This window comes from Peromyscus leucopus, chromosome 18, assembly GCF_004664715.2.
Source record: "Peromyscus leucopus breed LL Stock chromosome 18, UCI_PerLeu_2.1, whole genome shotgun sequence".
In the NCBI taxonomy this organism is placed as follows: Eukaryota; Metazoa; Chordata; class Mammalia; order Rodentia; family Cricetidae; genus Peromyscus; species Peromyscus leucopus.
In genome coordinates this window covers 20,396,155-20,417,249 of record NC_051078.1, presented here as the reverse complement: position 1 = coordinate 20,417,249, position 21,095 = coordinate 20,396,155, and the positions used below count along the sequence as shown (strand labels likewise).

At 36.8% G+C, this 21,095-nt stretch overlaps 1 protein-coding gene across 7 annotated transcripts in view; it reads right to left on the bottom strand.

The window, feature by feature from the left end:
• The window catches only part of Nav3 (neuron navigator 3), a 767,863-nt gene that overhangs the window by 221,524 nt on the left and 525,244 nt on the right, over window positions 1-21,095 (bottom strand). For all 7 annotated transcript variants that reach the window (XM_028873085.2, XM_028873083.2, XM_028873084.2 and 4 more), the window contains 2 exons: window positions 17,845-17,962; window positions 17,043-17,095 (listed from right to left, as the gene is read on the bottom strand). In XM_028873085.2, coding sequence (XP_028728918.1) covers window positions 17,043-17,095; window positions 17,845-17,962 — 171 coding nt within the window. The remainder of the gene's footprint in view (window positions 1-17,042; window positions 17,096-17,844; window positions 17,963-21,095) is intronic.

Here is a 21,095-nt window from a genome sequence, read left to right as displayed (position 1 = left end):
GATAAAAAAAAAATAACAACAGCGAGCCAGTTGTCTTTTAATCCAAAGTCTACATGATATAAAAATCACACTTCTTCCCTATACCAGGCTCCAGGAAAAAAATGAATCATGAAGTTAGTGGGTTGGGGCTATCTATCAGTAGGTATTTAGATTGTAACTCTTAGTTATTAATCTAAATCTAACCTATTTTTACATATAAAGCAGCAGACATCCAGAGGTATCATAGAAATAAGCAAATGAAACAAAAAAGCAATAACACATTATGTGATGCTCAAAAGGTGTGAATTAAAGACAAGCAAAGAAAGACAGTAGAAGCAGAAACTACAATGGTGGCGAACATTAGACTGAGATAGCCCAAAGATACTGGGATGCTGGAAGTGTATTCTTTTGACATAAATAATTAACAGATGCATACACACCCATTGGATCAATTGGCTATGTATCCAATGCTACAGTATTTTATGTATCATTGAAGCATGTTTAATCTATACGTCTCTTAGAGTACTTTAAATATTTTTCTACGGTGTTTTATCTCAATTCAAAAACAAGGATAAGTTATTGGTCTCTTGTAGTAGGAGGATTACAAATGAATTCATTCTGAGTTCCATGACTGATATATTCCTCATCTGATGCAATTAGCAATCCCGATTTCAACTGATGGATAATTACTCCAAAGACTTTTACTTGCCTATTACTGTTGTAGCAGTTTTAAGTCCTTTCTTCTTTAAGCTACTTAACTTTTACTAATAAAGAATGCCACATTTCCATCTTTCATGCCTTAAATTTCACCATTGCTAAGCAACTAGTAAAATACTGACAGCATAAGGAAAATAAAACACAGAGTTCCTACATTCTGTATTCAACAAATGTATTCAGAAGTATCAAAACATACAGGTAAACTGAGCATTAAAGCTTTTGGTTTCTCTCCGAACATTTAATGGCATTACAAACACCTAAACTAAAACCTTGCAGTAGGAAGTAATTAAACTATATATTCTAATTTGTGTGTGTGTGTGTGTGTGTGTGTGTGTGTGTGTGTGTGTGCATGTATGTTTACAGGTACAGATATCTGCAGAGGCCAGAAGAGGGCATCAATCCTCTGAAACTGTATTTACAGGTGGTTGTAAGGCAACTAACATGGGTGCTAGAAATTGAACTCAGATCCTGCATAAGAACAGCAAGCTCATGGCTGGAGAGACAGCTCAGCAGTTAAGAGCACTGGCTGCTCTTCCAGAGGATGTAGGTTCAATTCCCAGCAATCACGTGGTGGCTCACAACCATTTATGGTGGGATCTGATGTCCTCTTTGGGTATAAAGTCAGTAGAGCACTCATATACATAAAATAAATAAAAAATTCTTTAAAAGAAACAAAAAACACAGCAAACTCTATTAACCACTCTATCCATTTCTCTAGCTTGAAGGTTCTCATTGCAAAATGTATATAGTTTCTACCTGTATAATTTTACATCATATTGGAGCACTGCCATTTAGGTTCATATTATACAAAACTGGGTTATTTATTCATTCACTCATGAAGTACTTATTACCCTACTTAAGAAAGAGATACTACTCTAAAATATTTTAAAGAGCACAGGCTAATTTTCAATCATTTCACATATTCCCATAAGAAATAGAGACCCAGTTGACAAAACATGAATAACCAATTGGCTCATGGTTATACATGTATGTTGATCCTTAAGAACTTGTTAAATATGGACATGTACAGCTGCTGAGTTACAAATTGGGTTTCAAATGAGGAAAGGGAGGGATCAAACCATCTCTTTTTCACTTATAGGACACTCAAAACAGTCAGAAATATATGTATAGCTTTGATTATTTTAATTCAGGGTTAACGTATTCTAGATATAAACACAACTTTTATACTACCAAGAGTTGCATTTATTGATTTCAGTGTTGTATAATCGACTCCAAACAAAAATATCTTTAAATTGAACACACACACATGATTATTGACCTTCTGCTTTACAGCAGAACTGGTCTAACCTGTTCTAAGAAATGTACCTGGAGGAATCTCTCACAACATCATTAACAGTTAGACCTTGTGGTGTCCTCACAGGTTTCTTTGATACTTACTTAAGAGTATTTAATGAAATCTACCTTTGGACTTTCAGTGACTGAAAATGATTAATATTAGCCTTAGAATCCATGTTTAAATCTTAGCCATGGTACAGGAATTAGCACCATGTGATTAATTCACCCAGCAACTATTGGCTGTTTATTATGAGCAAAGGGCTCTGTGGGAGAGTGAAGGGATATAAAAATGAATTACAAGGTCTTTGGTTTTGTGAGCTTGTAAAATAGCTGTCGAGACAGTAAAGATTCATACATCACTATAATACAAGACACTGTATGATAAATTCCAAAAAGATATATAAACAACATTGGATGCTGCTGGAAAGAATGGAGTCATCAATTTCCACGACGGATCTGCAGACGCCTCCACAGAGTATCATTTAGAGTTGAGAGATAATTTGGATTTGGATAAAGCTAGACAAGCTGCAGAGGACAGGACAGGGCCCATCAAACAGAGCTACCACATGGACAACTGTTCATGGGTTGTTCAAGAGAGCGCGGCAACCCCTCACTCTACGCAGTGACGTGCACAGAGGTGATCTTCACCTGGCACGGAAAGGGTCCTCTCTGCCCTTCGACTCAAATACCACTGCAACAGGAAGAGGCAATGGATCACAGCCCAAGGTGCAGGGATGAAATAGCTGACATCATTTATCCACAAGATGCATATCCCAGTTAGTACACATGTGAAAAGCAGATGCCTACTATTGTGAAGAACTCAAGCCAGTCTGACTTGTCCCTTCTATGGAGAGGCAGACTTTTGTGATATGCTAGGATTTATTATTATCATTATTATAGTTGTTATTATTATTATTATTAATTTTACTTTGAGATAAGATCACACTATGTACCCCAGACTGACCTTGAACTCTTGATCCTCCTGCCTCAGCTTACCAAGGGCTGGGATTATAGACATGTGCTGCTATGCCTGGCATCTGTTACGCTTCTGTTTCCCATAATGAACTCATAACCATACAAATTAGTTAAATAACTAAGTAAATTAACTAAATAATAAATATCATTGCTACCGAGATCAAAATGAGATGGCTCACTGCCATCAAAATTGTATTCTAATATATTTAAATTATTAGATTGCAGCCAAAAGATTTAACTGAATAAAAACTTGTATAGAGAAAAAAAAGTAAAATATAGCAATTGTTTTGCTTTAGTTAAAAGTTATATGGTGGCTATGTTCATTTATTACTTTAATAACTGTCTAATTTTTTTTTTGAAGCTCAAAGAGATCTTATTGGAGTTTAAAAGAAAAACTATCCTGGAGCAGGCAAACGGTAAATGTTAGAAGATGCCTAGGGGAGGTGAATGGAAGAAAGGAGAAAGAAATGCCCTTTGAGATTGTACATGGCAGAGAAGCAGCCACATGTGGGTCAAACAAGCAGCCACATGTTGGGAGAGGTCTTTAGAGAAAGAATAAGGAAGCCCCAAATGGTAGGAAAACGTTTTTATGACAGACATAGAAGTAATAAAATAAAAACTGAGGCTTTTCTGTATATTCCAGAGAAGCCAGCCAACTTTGAAGCCTCCTGGCTGTGTCCTCATACACCACTATGCATATAGGCAGGAATCGTGGGAGGAAAGTGTGGAGGCCCAAATTACTCAGGGTCAGAGAATCTGAGCTTGCTTTACCAGCAGGGCTACATAAGAGGTTCATTGGTCCATGGGCTTGGGCACCAGGTATTTGGAAGGGTCTACACTTGGCTGTATCTAGCAAGGGGGAGATCTTTTGCCTCGCCCTGTGGTATTGTCATAAAAAAAAGCCCTTTTGAATAAAGTTCTGGGCCACTGGGTATTGACCCAGGTCTCCTGAAGTTATCTTATATTTCTGTCTTTCTTATCGTTGGATAGGTCTATCATTCTATCTACAAGTTTTTCATCCCTCTCCCCTCAAGAGTACCCTGGGAATGGTGGGGGTAGGGTCCCCCATGGAAAAGTATACTACTTCATTGAAGAATTGATTATTCTACCTACCTCTTTAACTTAACTTACCATAAACTCCAATCAGGTCAGAGAATCTATTCTCTGGACCAGAACTTTACCTTAGTGTGCCTCTATTACTACTGTCACAGCTTCTCAAAGAGGTAACCCTGATATCATTTAGAAGCCAGATCATGGATCAGAACTTGTAAACACAAGTGCTATTCCTAAAGACAATTTCAAGTCCTGAAAAAAACATTTTTAAGCTTTTATTGTTGGTTGTTTGACAATTTTGTATACACATAAAGTGCATTCTGGTTATTATCACCCCATCTCCCACCCACCTCTACTGTGTCCTCTCCTCCCTTCAAACCCTTCTTGATTCAGGACTTGAAAAAAAACATATAAATGAGAAATAGTTCCAATATAAAATGATGACTGTTATGCTATGAGAGACATGGACTCTTAAAATGGAAGTCAAAAATCAATTTTCAGTCAGATCCCCAAAGGACCAAGAAAAAATAAAGTCTGAAACCTGTCTAAAACAGTTATAAAGGGATCCTCTTCTAAAGGAGCCATTTTTATAGCACATTATAATGAAAAAGGTACTGAACCAAGAACTGAACTGACATATTTATAGAAACAGCCTACAGTTTTCACATCCACATTTTTCTGCTTAAAAAGAAGCCTGCTTGGTCTCCAAGCAGGCCAAGGAGGACTAGTTAATTGAGGGGCCTAAGGTATGAGGTGACCCCATGAACAAATCTAAGTGTCAGCGGGTCACAGTTAGGAAATATCTGAGGCTGTGGGACTCAAGTTGAGAACAGCCAGGGATACAGGATCCTGAGCCTCACCAATGTCTTTCTCCACAGCTCTTAAGTATTCACCAGTATGAAAATCCTAAGAAGGTTAATAGACTTTGAATCTATTTGAAGAATCCACTGAGGAGGAGAGGCTGGGAAAAAAAAATCCAGGTGTCAGAAATCATGAAGTCCAGAGCAATTTGGAGGCAGGAGAACAGGATAAGAAAATAAATATGGCTTAAAGAAGAATACACTCCAAGCTCTGATGAGGGTCACGGCTGAACTTAAAGCTTGATCACATGGTATGTTTTTAGTTAAAGGAGTAAAGTGTCCAATTTATGCAGTTTTACTAATAAATGCTCAATCTTCACAAATCAATTTTACCCATGACTGATTCTTTAAACAATGATTTTAATGTGTTTCATTTTTACAGCATAGCCATAATTCTCTTGGTTCACGACATGTTGCATGAAAATTAAGACAGTCTACACATCCTATATTCCATGCTAAGTATGGAAGCAAGAGGAATCGGTTGGATACTACTTCCCAATTTTCTCCACTGCAGACTTGTCAGAGCTAGCATAGGGAGCAAGCGGAAAAGCGATTTTAAGCACCTAGCTATTTACCCTAAATAGAAACCCGTTTCTTTTTATCTTCCCCATAAAGTTTGATAAGAATAACTTTGTTGTTCCCATCTACAAACAGCTTAGTGAAACTGACTTGCATTTTGTGTAGGAACGAGTAATAAATGGTACAGCCAGAATTCAAACACAAACCCTGTAGCCTGCAGTGAAGATGATTTTTCTCTCACACTGTTCTGACAAATGTAATGTAGACAGTGTAGCTGAGCTATTTCTTCCCCTGGCTAAAAGTGTCTACACCATCGGCACATGGCTAAGACACAGTGTTAAGCACAGAAGAGTTGTCCAAGAGATGTTTGGTGAATGTAGTAGGTCAAGATAGAATAGAATGCAAAATTCACTTGCCCCACATAATATGTATGTTTACAAGGTTTAAATACCCCCAAATTGTTTCTTAAGTATCTAATGCTTTTGTGTATGTTGTACACAAAAACACCAAAACATGTGATCGGTAAGGTGACCACAATCAGTGGAATTCCAGCAGGCACCAAAAGCCAGCAATGACAGGAGGGAATTCTGCTCTGGCCTTTTAAAAAGAAACACAGATCAAATGACATCTTGATTCTGACCCACTGATAACTACTTCCGTTATGGTCTCAAGGTCTGTGATGAAATTTCAATACTTTTAATTCATTGAATTGGTGATGGTTTAGTACAATTCCAGGAGGCAATTCAGTTATCTGCAGAGGAAATCAATAGACATTGTATCTTCTGCAAACAAGGGTGATCTGGGCCCATGTGAACAGCTCCTTTTCAAGTCTCACCGTCTGAAGTTGTAATTTTTAAAAAAAAACAATTCTTCAGAGAGAGAATAAAAAGCTTGATTAGGTGCCAATGCCACCAAGATACAAGGATCTCATGTTTCCTGCTCCCAAATTTGCAGGGCAAGAGAGGGAAGATTTCAAGGTAATTCCATTTGTCTATTTTCTGTATTTCTTTCCTTCTTTTTTTCTTCAGCTTTTAGTTTTTAACCATTCCATGGTTAGATACAAGAAATGGTTTACAGCCCGGCGGTGGTGGCGCACGCCTTTAATCCCAGCACTCAGGAGGCAGAGGCAGGCGGATCTCTGTGAGTTCGAGGCCAGCCTGGTCTACAGAGCGAGTTCCAGGAAAGGCGCAAAGCTACACAGAGAAACTCTGTCTCGAAAAACAAAAAACAAACAAACAAACAAAAGAAATGGTTTACTTAATAAGCACCATGGTGAAGTGTATAAATGCTTTACAGTCAAGTAAATCTAGTTTTCATTTGAGCATTGCTGTGTACAAGCTATTAGAAACCAGGATATGTTTACTATCAAACTCTCAGACTCCTGAAGAATGTAATTGGAATGAAGACATTTTGAGTTCCTTACTCAAAGTATTATCTGAGGATTAAAAATTAAGAGTTTAGCTGTATGGTAGGAACTAGGCATGTGTATATCTATGTATCTATTTATAAAAATATAAACATATACCCGTACTAGAAAGAGAGAGGAATTCATTTCTGTTTATATATGTGGGGTGTGTGTGTGTGTGTGTGTGTGTGTGTGTGTATTGTTCATGTGTGAAAATAAGCTTCTCCTAAATACATATTTGCTATAATACAAGTGTGTACATTTCTATGTGTATATGTCTATATGTTGATAAATATAGACCTAGATATTTCAAGTTCAGAAAGATTTTATCAGAAAAGTTTCTTTTTGCTCAAAATCACTTTAACATTACTTTAACTAACATGGTAGAGAATAATAATTACCAAATGTTAACATTTGTTTTCAGATATAAGTGGCATTGAATCATCATCATGAACTATAATGGGCAGAATGAAGTATCACAGCATTCTGACAAACTGCATCAGTACCCACTGACCTGAAGATTTCAGTATTTTAAATTAGTTCCTCCTTTTCCATTTGTCCCAAGGACAAAACAACTAAAAAGGAACTTGGTGTTTTATCACGAAGTCACAAAACCAATGTGTAATTTAACCATAAAAATCTATAAATATTATTTCTGTCTTATGACCACACCCTTCCTCAACTGCATGGGCTTTTATATTCCTGCCACAAGTGGAAGAAACACATGTGATTCTAGAAAAGGATGCTTCTTTGTGTCACAAGTTTGGAGTAGGAAAAGTGAAAAGTGTGGCATTAAAATGCTAGAGAGGAAGGGACAGGCAGAGAGGGGGGAGGGAGGGAGGGAGGAAGGGAGAAAGCAATTTCAACCAAACCCCAAATTTTGTAAACAATGAAGAAATGATTGCAATGTATGGATAAGTAAAAGACTAAGAGTAGCTGATAGAACACCACCAAATGGAAAGAACAAAACTAGGTACCAGTAGTACCTAATTTAAATGCTTACTACATAACTACCGTATCAAAACAGTGTGACAATAGAAAAAGAATAAAGAGATCACAGTGGACAGAATGGAGAGCCTATAAAAAAAGGCACAAAAGTGGAAATAATTAAAATTGTCCAAGAAGCGAAGGCAGCACAATGAAGAACAGACCGAATTGTCAAAAAGGAGATGCTGAAATAACTGGATACCACATATAAAACATCAGACCTAGATGCAGACTTCGCATTCTTTCCAGAAAATTAATGTAAAATAAATAATACATTTAAAGATAAACCGCCGAAAGTAAAATTGTGAGAGCACAGGAAAAAAATCTAGACCATCTTGGATATGGATATGACTTTTCTGATGCAACTTGAAATGTAGGGTCTGGGGAAAAAAAAATGAAAGCTAGACTTCAACCTTCTTGTCTGAAAAGATACAATGGTAAAATTATAAAAGAACAATAAGTGGGTGGAAATATTTCCAAAAATGCCTCTTATCCGAAATATACATGATACACATACATTTTAACAAGATGCATGCACTGGATATATACATTATTTATATACCTCTCAGATATACATTATATATAAAATAGACATGAGTTATGAGAGCGGACATACAGCTAATTGTTCTCCTAGTTCTAATTCTGTCATGAATTTGTTATTGTTTTATTTTGATAGTGGGTAAGTATGTAAAATATATTCAATGCTAAAAGTAAAAAATTTAATGTGAAGCTTCCAGCTTTCACATCAAATGCCAATTCTTACTGTAATGAAGTCCATTAAGTGGTGTAGAATTTGGGTCTATGTAATTTTTGTGTGTGAAGTTTTTAATTTATTTGTAAAGTTTTTAATAATAAAGTTTATTAAAAAATAAAATACACAAAGATCCCTTAAACCTCAAAAATAAGAAAAGCCAATCTGATAAAAAAAAAAAGATGGAGCCATAGTTCTGAGAATAATGCAGCACCAGGAAAAACACTCGGACAGTAAATGGCTTATGAAAAAATGGTCAGTACTCTATGTCACCATAGAGTGTCATATTAAAACTCAGTGTATTAACACTACACACCTACCCAGAATAGCCAAAATATGGAACAATTCAAGCACTAACTGCTCATGAGATGTGTAGAACTGAAACTTTTTTCATTCTAAATAGGAATACAAACACCCCCCTTGTAGGTAGTGTCACTGTCCTACAGAATTATACAAACTTACTTAAATTATACAGTCTGGCAACTGTGATTGCCGCATTAAGGAAGCAATTTGTATAGGGACGTATGTCCATATAAAAATCTGCACAGAGACATTGGTAGCGGCTTCATGCAAACTTCCCAAGACTTGGAAGCAATAGGATGGCCTTCAGTGAGTTAATGGATGAATACTTCATAGTACAAACACACACATGGTTGGATAATATTCAGCACTGGCATGGAATGAGTGATCAGTGAAGAGACAGTCAATTCATACTGCTAAGCGAAAGAAGCCAATCAGAAAGGCTACCATCTATGGGGAATAGTAAATGAACATAGTTTTCAGGATTAGGAATATGTGAAGATTATCATAAAGGGTTTTTAGAGGGTTGTAACTATTTTAATAGAGAATACAAGTCAATATACATTTTCCCCAAACCATCACTAATGCAAGTTATGTACTGTGAATAGTAAGGATATACCAAAGTAATCAAACCATTGCAATGGACATACCACGCTGGGGGATGTTGATAATTGGGGGAGCATATGAATATGTGAACAGAAAGTCTAGGGAAAACATTGGTAACTCTGAAGTTTGCTGCATGCCTAAAACTTCTATTAAAACTTATGCATTTAAAATGAAAGGAGAGGGAAGAGAAACAGCTGAAGATCCAGTGGTCTAAATTCCAGACTACATCCTGTCAAATTTATTTATAAACAAGTCTAAAAGTTATCAGGCTTGGACTGAGGCATGAGTCCAAACCACAGTCCTTACACTTACTCAATAAGGACCATATGCATTCTCAATGAGATCTAGTTCTTACACAGTGTTGTTCTGATGATAAAATAATTAGAGCAAGTCAAACATCTAGTTCCAGGTGTGTGTGTGTGTCTGTGTGTGTGTGTGTGTGTGTGTGTGTGTGTGTGTGTATTCAAAATCCAATCAATAATTCAAATTCTAAGAACCCCCTCTAAAGTTTGGATTCCATGCAATTATTTTCTAATGTTTCTCTGATACATGAAATGCAATTAACAAAAAATAAGTTGGACAATATGATGTTTTCAAAATGTAACAAGTTAAGAGTTTTTTTGTTCATGACTATCCTCATGATTAAGTGAATTCAGGCTAGAATAATTTAATTATTTGAGGCAAATATCTTGGACTTATCTACTAAGTTTCAGAAATATATCTGCTCAGAGGTCAAATTTTAAATGGCTATACTGTGGCCAGGTAGAGAAGACTTCTGTTTCATTATTGTTTCTTCTTCCCATATCTAATGCAATTTAGAAAACATCTTTCTCACTTCACAATAAAAGTAAATTAAAACACCTATAAAGATAGAAAACGAAATACATTCTAAGATAAAATGTTGGCCAGAAAAAATTCATCTTTTTTCTGATTAAAAAAATATAAATCCTACCAAACTAGGATTTTAATGGACTGTACTATTGGCTGTACACTTTCCACATTTCTGGATAGAGCCAAGCTCCAATTCCCTTTTTAGGAGCACAGCCAAAGGAGAATTAATTTGACCATTTTCATCCATATAATACATCTTGACAGTTCACTAATAAGCTAAGCAATTCTATGGAGACTTTTATCTCTGAAAACCATCACGATGAAAATTTCAAAACTTAAACATAAATTCTCTAAAAGAGCAGTTTATATTCCTTCCAAATTTAGAGATACAGAAACAATGAAATCAGGAAGAGAACTATAAAGTGTAATTTTCTTTGAGTGTTTCTGAATATACCAGATAAATATTTGTATTAAAGCATTTGTTTTCAGTAATCTCTTTATCTTACCATCCCTAAATCATCAACTCTCAAAATGGCAGGGGACCTTGTGGATGGGCTTAAGTTAGGAATATGGCTTTCCTTTAAGTTGTAGAGCTAAAATCCCATAGTATGCCTAATATAAAATTTTACTAACATTTAAGAACATTCTAGTATTTTATGTCTTCCCTATTTTGTTACAAACATCACTCCTTGTCTTATGTAAGGTGCCCTCTAGAGAACAGCAGTCTCAAGCCATGTCTTTGAAGGGTACTAAACTAGGGAAAATACAGGACACTTTTACTATAATGAGTGGGTCACTTCCCAACAAAATTAACTATAGAAATGGGTAAAAAGGTCTGCATAATTCAGAAAGAATTTCTTTTAAAAGCCAGTATCTTGTGGGTCATGAATGATATAAGAGTAGATACTAAGTCCTACTTTTCCATCTTCTAGGAATAATATTAAAAGAAATTAAGAGGGACACACATTCCAAAACATCCTTCATCAGAAAAATTGTACACAGTCACAAACAGAATATGATAAAAATTGCAGCTACAAGTTGTGGTTAAACAACAGTTGAGCTAGCAGTAGTCACATAGAGAACTGTGGTGTAAAGAATACGGCAAGCTTTGAGCCACACAAATCTAATCCTCAGCTTTGCCAGATAAACTAATTCTTGCCTGGCAAGGATTTCAAACCATCAAATTCCTGAATCATCTGGGCATTTCTGAGGATCCTGAAATATAACAGTCTATCTTAAGATGAAGGAAAACTTGTTTTCAAAACAATTTTCTGACATGTCTAACATTCTTGTTTGAGAATCTCACACTTGTGCCTCTGCCTTTCAAATAAATGTTGGGCATTTTTTCTTTTGCTATTTTTAATCTATTAAGCATTCAGGACATTCCTGGTATTTATAGTTTACTAATTTATTTCCTCATGTGAGCTCAGCAAACTTATGTCATGCAGCATGTATTTTAGATCTTGATTAATACCTACCTAGAAATTACTCAACAGGTGTCATCCATATTAGTAACTACATCTTCAAATGATGTTAAATATAGTGTTTGTTCAGATCCCACAAATTATTTCAATGTTTCAAGATGATTATAATCTGAAATTCACTGACAAAACATAGCTATTTCTTTGAAACCCTGAGTGGTATAGCTAAATATTTCAAAGGGGAAAAGTTCGTATTTTCCTTAAATATATGCCCTCTGAACCATGCTATCTAAAATAATATTGTTATTTTTTGTTTTGTTTTGTTTTTTGAAGAAAAATATTTTAAAACAGTAAAACAATATTAGAGAAAAAAATCAATAAATACAAAACCAGGTTATCTAAACATACCAATAAAGATTAAAATATCTAGTTATTCTAACCTAGAAAAAAAGGAGAGAAGGTAAAAAATTACCAATGTCGGATATGGAAGGACTATCAATATTGATCCAATGATTATTAAGAGGATAATAAATAACATGAGCAGCACTGTGCCATTGTTGTTATATTCTTCCATATACATAAATTTGCTTCCATTTTACAAGGTACTTTATAGTTCATAACCTTTAATATACAACATCTATGTTGACTTTTTCTGCATTATAAGAAAAGCAATAGAGAATAACAAAAAAGTGTACTAGCATTATCTAAAATTCTGGTCATTACTAAAATGATTTGAATTTCTTAAATTTTAGTTTAATTTACTTCATATCCACATTTCATACATTTACATCCTCTATGACTTATGTAACATAACACAGAGGAAAATAGTTTGGTTTGGTTTTTTAATATTTTCCCCTAACCCCCAGTCTTCCACAAGGACTTTAAAATTTCTTCCTATATCACTCCCCTCTCCCCCCCCCCGCCCTTTTTTCTTTTTCTTTTCTTTTCTTTTTTTTTCTTCTTTTTTTTTTTTTTTTTTTTTTTTTTTTTTTTTTTTGAAGACAGGGTTTCTCTGTGTAGCTTTGCGCCTTTCCTGGATCTCGCTCTGTAGCCCAGGCTGGCCTCGAACTCACAGAGATACACCTGGCTCTGCCTCCCGAGTGCTGGGATTAAAGGCGTGCACCACCACTGCCCAGCCCTGTATCACTTCTTTTAGGAATTACACCATCACTTAGGTCCTTGTTGCCATGGATCCTCTTCTTTCTCTACTGCTACATTTTCTTTTCTAAAAAGATGTATTTCTTTTTATTTCATGTGCATGAGTGTTTTGCTTGCATCTATGTCCATGCCCCCTGTGTACCTGAAACCCATGGAGGCCAGAAGAGGATGTCAAATCCCAAGGAACCAGAGTTACAGACAGTTGCAAGCTACCACTGGGGTCTTGGGTATGGAACCTGAATCCTGTACAAGAATAGCAAGTGCTCATAACCTGAGCCATCTCTCCGGTCCCTACTGCTACCTTCTCTTCTTTTTTCGTCATTGAAAAAAACTACCCTCAGCCCAGCTGTTCCCCGAGCATCTTTTCTTTCTTTCTCTTCAATAGGATACCCTAAAAATGATGAGTGGCTCAATGGGTACCATGCTGGCCATTACTTCTTAATAGACTATCTCTCTATAGAAGGATCCTCTTGTATTGGTTACGAAGCCCATCTGATTACCAAAGCTGACTTCTTTATTCCAGTCTATGAGCCACACTGGGTAGCATGTGACAGCATTTGCTACATTCTATTCAACTCATTTTATTCAGTATTATTTACAGTAAACACCATAGCTTAAACGACAACATCGATCCTGAGTAGTAACAAGATACACCTGTGGTCCACTATCTCAGTGAGCACTCTCTCTCATCGTTCATTCTTCCTTTCCTGATTCCTGCCTCATACATACTAATGTTCTCCATCACAAACCTTTTCCCTGTTGAATTTACACGGGTCTCCTGCAAGATTTCCTCCTTGCTATCCATCACCTGTGGATGAGGCCTCGTCTAACCACTGGCTTCCTTGAATAGAAGCTCAAGGTAACAATCTAGTTACTCCCTGCTTTATGTTCCAACAGGCATCACACTCTACATGTCAAAATATCAATACATCATTTTTCCTTCCACCTGCTAGCCTAGTTTCTTTCTTGGAAGTCCTCACCTTGCATATTTGACCAAAAAACAAAACCTAACTGAAGAGTTTGAAAAAAAAAAATTTCCTTCTTTGCCATCTTCAACATCCAGCTGTACATCTAATATACATTGTATTATCTTCACATTACACTTGCAAGCAACTTTAAATGTTTGTATCAGATATTGACATATCCAAGCATTAAAAATCATCCAGTTTATCCTCCACTGGTTCGAAACACCAACGTAAACTCTTTACATGGCCCATATGTGGCTAGGTTCTGCCTTCCCCTGCAGACGTCTCTAGTTATGCTTGAACCACAGAGTTCTTTCTGGAACACATCAAGACCCTTACCTCCTTTTATTCTTCCCATGCAATTCTGTTGCTGTTATGTACTAATATTGCAACTCTGACCTTCATATGGACCTCAATCAAATGCTCCTCTACCTGCTACTTTAAGGCTCCTGGCAATCAGTGGCTAAACATGAATTACCTGGCTGTTAGAAAAATGGATCAATACACTGCAGTTTCACATCTCCAGAAAGTCTAGTAATAAGTGCTTAAAATGAGTCTATAATGGCCACAGAGCCTGAAATGTAAATCCAGACAATCTAGTACTAGAGGGTTTTGTCCTAACTCTTCGTTGTTGTTGTTACTACTAAACACAAACTTCAGCCAAGGTCACAAAAGAAGGGATCTGTAAGATGTTGTGGCAGCCCTCCTGTGAGCAAGGATGGTACGCTATAACTGAGGTGGAGCCTTGGGTTGCGCAATCACAGTCAGCAGCATCCAGATTGGAGCAGATGCCTGATCCATAAGCCTAGTCATGCTGCCATAACCGTCTCTCTTCCTTTCTGGTCTCGGCTCTAGTCTGGGTTGTGTACTCATTAATTACACAGTGACAATAAAAACTCTAAAGAACAGTGACAAAAATAGTCCAGCCATAAATTACATTTGTTTCACAGCTTTTCTTCTGAATGAATATTGGGACTCATGCCAAAGTCAGATTTGAAGTGCAACCCATCAGAAAGAAATGATCCAAGCTATTCTCATTCGAAACCAACTATGACTCCAACTAACACTTTCTAGAGGGAGGAAGCCACAGTTTTCAGGACGTCATTACTTGGCAGTCTTTGGGTTTCTTTTTATCATCAGAGGCAGGGAAACTGAGATGGCATGCATACCAGCAGGTGCGTGGCAGGACTAATGAGAACAACCAGGAAGCCGTAAAAAAAAGTAACAGAGTCCTCTTGCAGATTTGTAAAAATGCTAGGTGCAGATACTTCAGATAAACAGCAGAGAATTGCCTCTCTAATCTTGAGCTTTGGAGATCACCCCCCCCACACACCTCCACACCCGGTAATTAGGAATGAGCTTATCTGGATATCAGATCCTCAAAAAGCAGCATAGAATCAAGATAGCAGAGTAGATGGAAAGCTCTAGACCAGTGGGTCTCATATGATGGGTCATGACCCTTGGGGGTCAAATGACCTCTTCACAGGGGTCACCTATGGCCATTGGAAAACAAGGGTATTTACATTATAATTCATAACAGTAGCAAAATTGTAGTTATGAAGTAACATCAAAAAGAATTTTATGGTTGGGAGGTCAGTACAACATGAGGAGCTGTATGAAAGGGTCACAGCATTGGGAAGGCTGAGAACCACTGCTCTAAACTTAAAATCCTTTATAGTGCCTACCACTTGGTTAAAATAATGAAAGCAGAATAAAGTTTTTGGATTAAAAAGACACATACATGCATCTCAGGGACTAATAAATTTGTCAAGTGAAAGCCCTCACAATATTTCAGCAGGTGTTAATCCATTCATATGCTACTTATAATATATACAATAAGATCACTGTGTATTTGCATATTATGCTAATTAGTGTATATATAGGCACTAATTTTAATATAATATATATAAATAGGAAACATTCAATTAAGGTTTATTTTGCAACTGATTAATCCCAGACAACTTACATGTTTTTCCAACATCCCCCAACTACTAGCACAGCAGGGTCTGTATTTACTCCATTTTAGCCTGCCAGCAGTAAAATTTTACAAAGCAAATGTAATTAATTTCCACAGAGGAACATGTATGTTGTGAGTAATTCGATCAGGAAATACCCACAAAGCTTAAGTCTTTTATGGAGACCTTAGCTTTTATGGTAATCTTTTTTAATAACAACAGCTGTAGATCATGACATTTTAATCTATTTTTGTTGTTGTTATTTTGTTTTGGTTTTTTGAGGAGGGTTTTCATGTTTTAAGCAGCCTAATTAGTTAATCTTGAAAACTAAAATTTTTATAACACTGGATTTCAGTCTTTTGACATAAATGAAGCAGGTCAGCAGGTTTAAGAATTCCTTGAGTTTTTCAAATTCGACCAAATCTATGACAGGGATTCATTAAGATATTCAAGATGCCTAACATAAAATTTTGTGCTAACATACAATTCTTTGACACAGTCTTACTTGGAGACTTGGGCTGTTATCCAGGTTCATAACTCTCTGGTATGTCTTCACTAGAGGAATTCTGTGTTAAGTTCATCCCAGAACAGTAGGCTGTGGCCTTGTGATTAGGGTTTGTTTGTTTGTTTTTTAACTAGGCAGCCTATCAATCTATGGTCTTATTTATAAATGTGAAACTTTGCTAGTTAGGAAAGGGGAGACATGTCTGGAGCGAGGGCTTTCTGGAAGCTAGTGAGAATCTCATCTCAGAATCACACACTGCTCTGAATACATGCTACAGCAAGCCTTCAGAGCTGTTTCCAAGGGTGGCAAGCATCCATGTGCTCACACTGAACTTTGTGATGAACAAATACGATACTTACATTTTAAAAAATGCACATGGCTAGTTCTATTCTTCAAAACAGTTGCTCAATAATACTCTATGACTTGAAACTGGAAATAAAGTTTAATGACAGAAAGCCAGTATAAAGAATTATGAACTATAAAAGATCAGAACAAACAAAAGGAAAAAAGTAAAAAAACCAAAACAAACAAAAGTCAAGGGTCAAAATAAACTCCTAGGCACATGTTATACAGTAGTACAAATTCCTCCCTGCATGATGCTGCCGCACTGACCCTGAACACACAGAGGGTAGAATGGGCTCTGATGGGTTCTTACACAAGCAGGAAGGCATGCAGACAAACTTCTAAGCAAATGTGCAAACGCAGTTCATTTCTAAAGCAGGGCTAAGGGCTGAGATTGAGAATGAATCTGATTCTTACCATCTGAGAATGACTTCTAGGACATCCATTGATATCTTCAACTTTCTCATTTGCTAAAAGCGAGAAATAAAATAAAAGAGGGGGAAAAAAGAACAACAGGCTTAAGCAGTGAAGTGAAACACACACACACACACACACACACACACACATACACACACACAACACACAAAACAAAAAAAACAAAAAAAAAAAAAAAAAAAAAAAAAAAAAAAAAAAAAAAAAAACAACACAACACAACACAAAACCTTTAAAATAAAATTCAAAAATTAAAAACACCAAGCAGAAACGCCACTTCTTGTCCTATTCAGTGCCCCAAGCCATGGACAGGGGAGCACACCTGTTATCAGCTAACAGTTCTATGGGCACAAACCACGCAAAGGAGGGAGGAAAAAGGGGAAAAAAAAATGAGTGAGGAGGAAGTTGCTGCCGGTTTTCCAGCATGTGCCAAATGACTGCTGACATGAAACCTTACACAATTGTCCCGGCTGGATCAGGATCCAGTTTCAAGGAGTCTCTGTGTATGAGTTCCTCCGGTTAACGAAATGCACACATGGGAGGCATATGCTTCAACGCGGCTTTCGTTTCTGACAGTGCTCTATATGTAGAGACACAGTCTGAGCTCTTTCAAAGTATGGCCAGAATGCCTTTTTCAATCTCACATACATACATTTAATTAAATCGGAGCTAGGAACACTCATCTCCTGGACACACGGCACGATTCTGGAGGCATTAAACCTCTAGCACAATATGGTAAAAGAGCTGTGAGCAGAGCCTCTCTGAGTTGTCAGGGGGCAGGTCTCACCAATGATCTGGATGATCTCTGCCAGAAGGACCCCGTCCGCAATGTCCTGCTGCAAATCCTTAATCAGCCGCTTGTGTCCAGATTTAGCCAGGTAGTGGTTGGCCCAGTCAGTGTAAATCTGTTGAAGGCAGAGAGGGAAGAAAGTCAGATGGGGTGTCGGAGAAGAGAGACAAGAAAACTGCTCGAGGCAAATGCGAGACTCAAAGGGAAACTGTTCGGGATCACATTCCAGCTAAAGAAGTCACAGCTCCAGAGGAAACAGTTGTAAAGTCATTTTTAACCGGCTCTTTCCCCCACTTATCTCTTGTTTCAAAGGAGGATGAATCACTCCTTTCAAAATCATGAACTAGTCACTTGTGACCAGGCAAAACTCCCTTCCCAGACAACTCCGGAGGAGATCGCTACTAGCAAACCCGTTTGGGTTCTCTCTTTCCTCTTCCCCTCCTGCCTTTATTTTGAAAATAATCCTGTCTGTGTAAAGGGAAGCCACCTGGACTGATTTACAGAGGAACTTTATAAAAATGTGTTTCTCCGAAGAGACATTATTGAATTTGCCATCTCAGATACTATATGTGACAATATTTTGGCATCCTTTTATGAAATAATTGCAAATGCCTTCCTGTCGAAGATATTTTGTTTGGGCTGTCATCTCTCATTTAAGCCTCTTGAAATGTGTTTGTATTAGAATACGGAGGCAGCAAATGGAGTTATAATGCAGAAATTGCAAAACCAAAGGGAGAAGTGTATTGCAAGCTACAGGGTTGGCAATTTGGCTGACAAAGAAGGTGACTCCAGCAAGTGGTCATGATGTAAAGAAAAGATGAAATTTCAAGAATGCCGCACACACATAAAGTTACTTTTTTTTTTAAAAAAAAATCTATTAGTCTATTAGGCTTGAAGATGTTTCAATTGCATGGGTGGTTCATTAGTAACTTTGTTACAAGGTAGATTAAGATAGGACATAATGTTAAAAAAAAATTGAAATGAGACTAGAGAAGGGGAAACAAATAAGAAACAGACTAAGGTGGCTGGAATCATGGCTCAGAGGTTAAGAGCATGTGCTGTTCTAGCAAAGTACCCACTTAGGGCAGCTCACTATTACCTATCATGTCATCTAAGATCCAGGGGCTCTTATGCCCTCTTCTGGACTCTGAAAGAACTACACACAAATGCATATTCCCATATATAGACACACATAGGTATGCACGATTCAAAGAGAAATCTTTCCTAAAAAGCATACAAAGTGTTCTAAGAAACACTAGGATCAGAGCTGAAATGATGAAACCTGGATATGAGAAATCTATGAAAGGACCTTCCCCACAGAGGGTATGACCCAGGCAATGAAGAAGCTTAAGAAATGCTGAGTCTAATGAGAAACTGTGGGTGATATAGGATGCCTAAAATTAGTACAACTAATTTTAAAAAGTTTTTTTTTAATTTAAAGAAAGAGTGAGTTCTATCTCAGAGTCATGAGTACTAACTGTCAACAAAGTACAAAACTATTATTTAAAAATGTAAGTGCTAGAGAGATTCCCTTGGAGTTAAAAGCACTTACTTACTGCTCTTGCAGAGGACCTAGCTAGGTTCTCAGCACCCACATGACAGCTCACAACTGTCTGGAACTCCAGTGCTGAGGGATCTGATGCTCTCTTCTGTCCTATTCAGGAACCAGGTGTGTGTGTGTGTGTGTGTGTGTGTGTGTGTGTGTGTGTGTGTATGGTAAATAAAATTTTAAATAAAAAAGATTATTTTCTTATAATAATAAGGTTTATACCTGGTTTCATAGTCAAACACTTTACCACTATGCTATTCCTTTAACCCTCTTTTCTAATTAGAGGTAAGATCTCCCTAACTTGACTGGGTTGGCTTGAATTTGCCCTGTAGCTTATGCAGGCATTGGCATTGTGAATCCTCCTGCTTCAACCTACAAAGTAGCTCGGGTTACAGAGTTAGAAAACAAGACCTAGCTATTTCCAAGAAAACAAATACTGTAGCTAGAGTTTTCTGGCTCTGCCTGGCCCATGGTCAGGACAAATCTCTCTCATCTGTCAGTCCCACAGCCACTTAGACCCAACCGAGTAAACACACAGAGACTTATATTACTTATAAACTGTATGGCTGTGGCAGGCTTCTTGCTATCTAGTTCTTATATCTTAAATTAAACCATATCTATTAGTCTATAAGTTGCTATGTGGCTCATGGCTTACCAGTACCTTACATCTCCCTTTTCATGTCAGTGGCTGGCCATGTCTCTCTGCCTCAGCCTTCCACTTCCCAGAATTCTCTTCTCTGCTTATCCCACCTATACTTTCTGTCTGGCTACTGGCCAATCAGCATTTTATTTATACAGAGTGATATCCACAGCAAAATACAAATGTTGCAATTAGCAGATCAGAAGTATATGAGAGAAAAAACTGGGAAGGTTTCTCAGGAGATACAACCCTTCCTACTTTTGATTAACTTGCTACAAAATGTTCTATAATGAGTATGTCTAAACCACAATTTACCATATTATAGCACATTTTTATACACACACACACAACACACACACACATACACACACAAAGAGACAGAAAGAGAGAGACAGACACACAGACACAGGAACATACAGAGAGAGACACACACAAAGATGTATTCATACATAGACACAGACACACACATATAGACATACAAATAGATATATAGACACATAAACACATACTGCATTAGGTTCAAACTTAAAATTTCATTCTATAATTTTTGCTTTTTATATAATAATTTAACAGAAATTCTAAAAGACATTTCATGTATAGTTATGTCAATATTCTTGAAATACATTGTACAAAAGCTTAGTACCTCTGTTACAGGATAATTAACATTTTGATTATGATTTTACTGTATTTAAAATTGAATATTCATACACACACACACATAAAACACATGGATATTGCTGAATACAAATACAAATACACTGGTATTTCCATATGGTCAAACATATAAATGGGACTGCTAAATTTTTCAGAGTTTAATAAGTAGAAACATTCCAAAAGCATTAAAACATAGAAGGTATATTTTTAGAAAATATCAAGAGGCACCTAAGGTATATATAGTTCGTGATACTTATTTACCCTCATGATGTGAATAATTGAAGCTGTATAGATACATAAGAAAGATGATGTTAGTGAAGTGCCACTTAATTTTTCATCTCTATGATCTGTATTTTCTGTAATGTGACTCAGCTCTGACTCTCTTGCCTGCTCCTGGGACCCTTT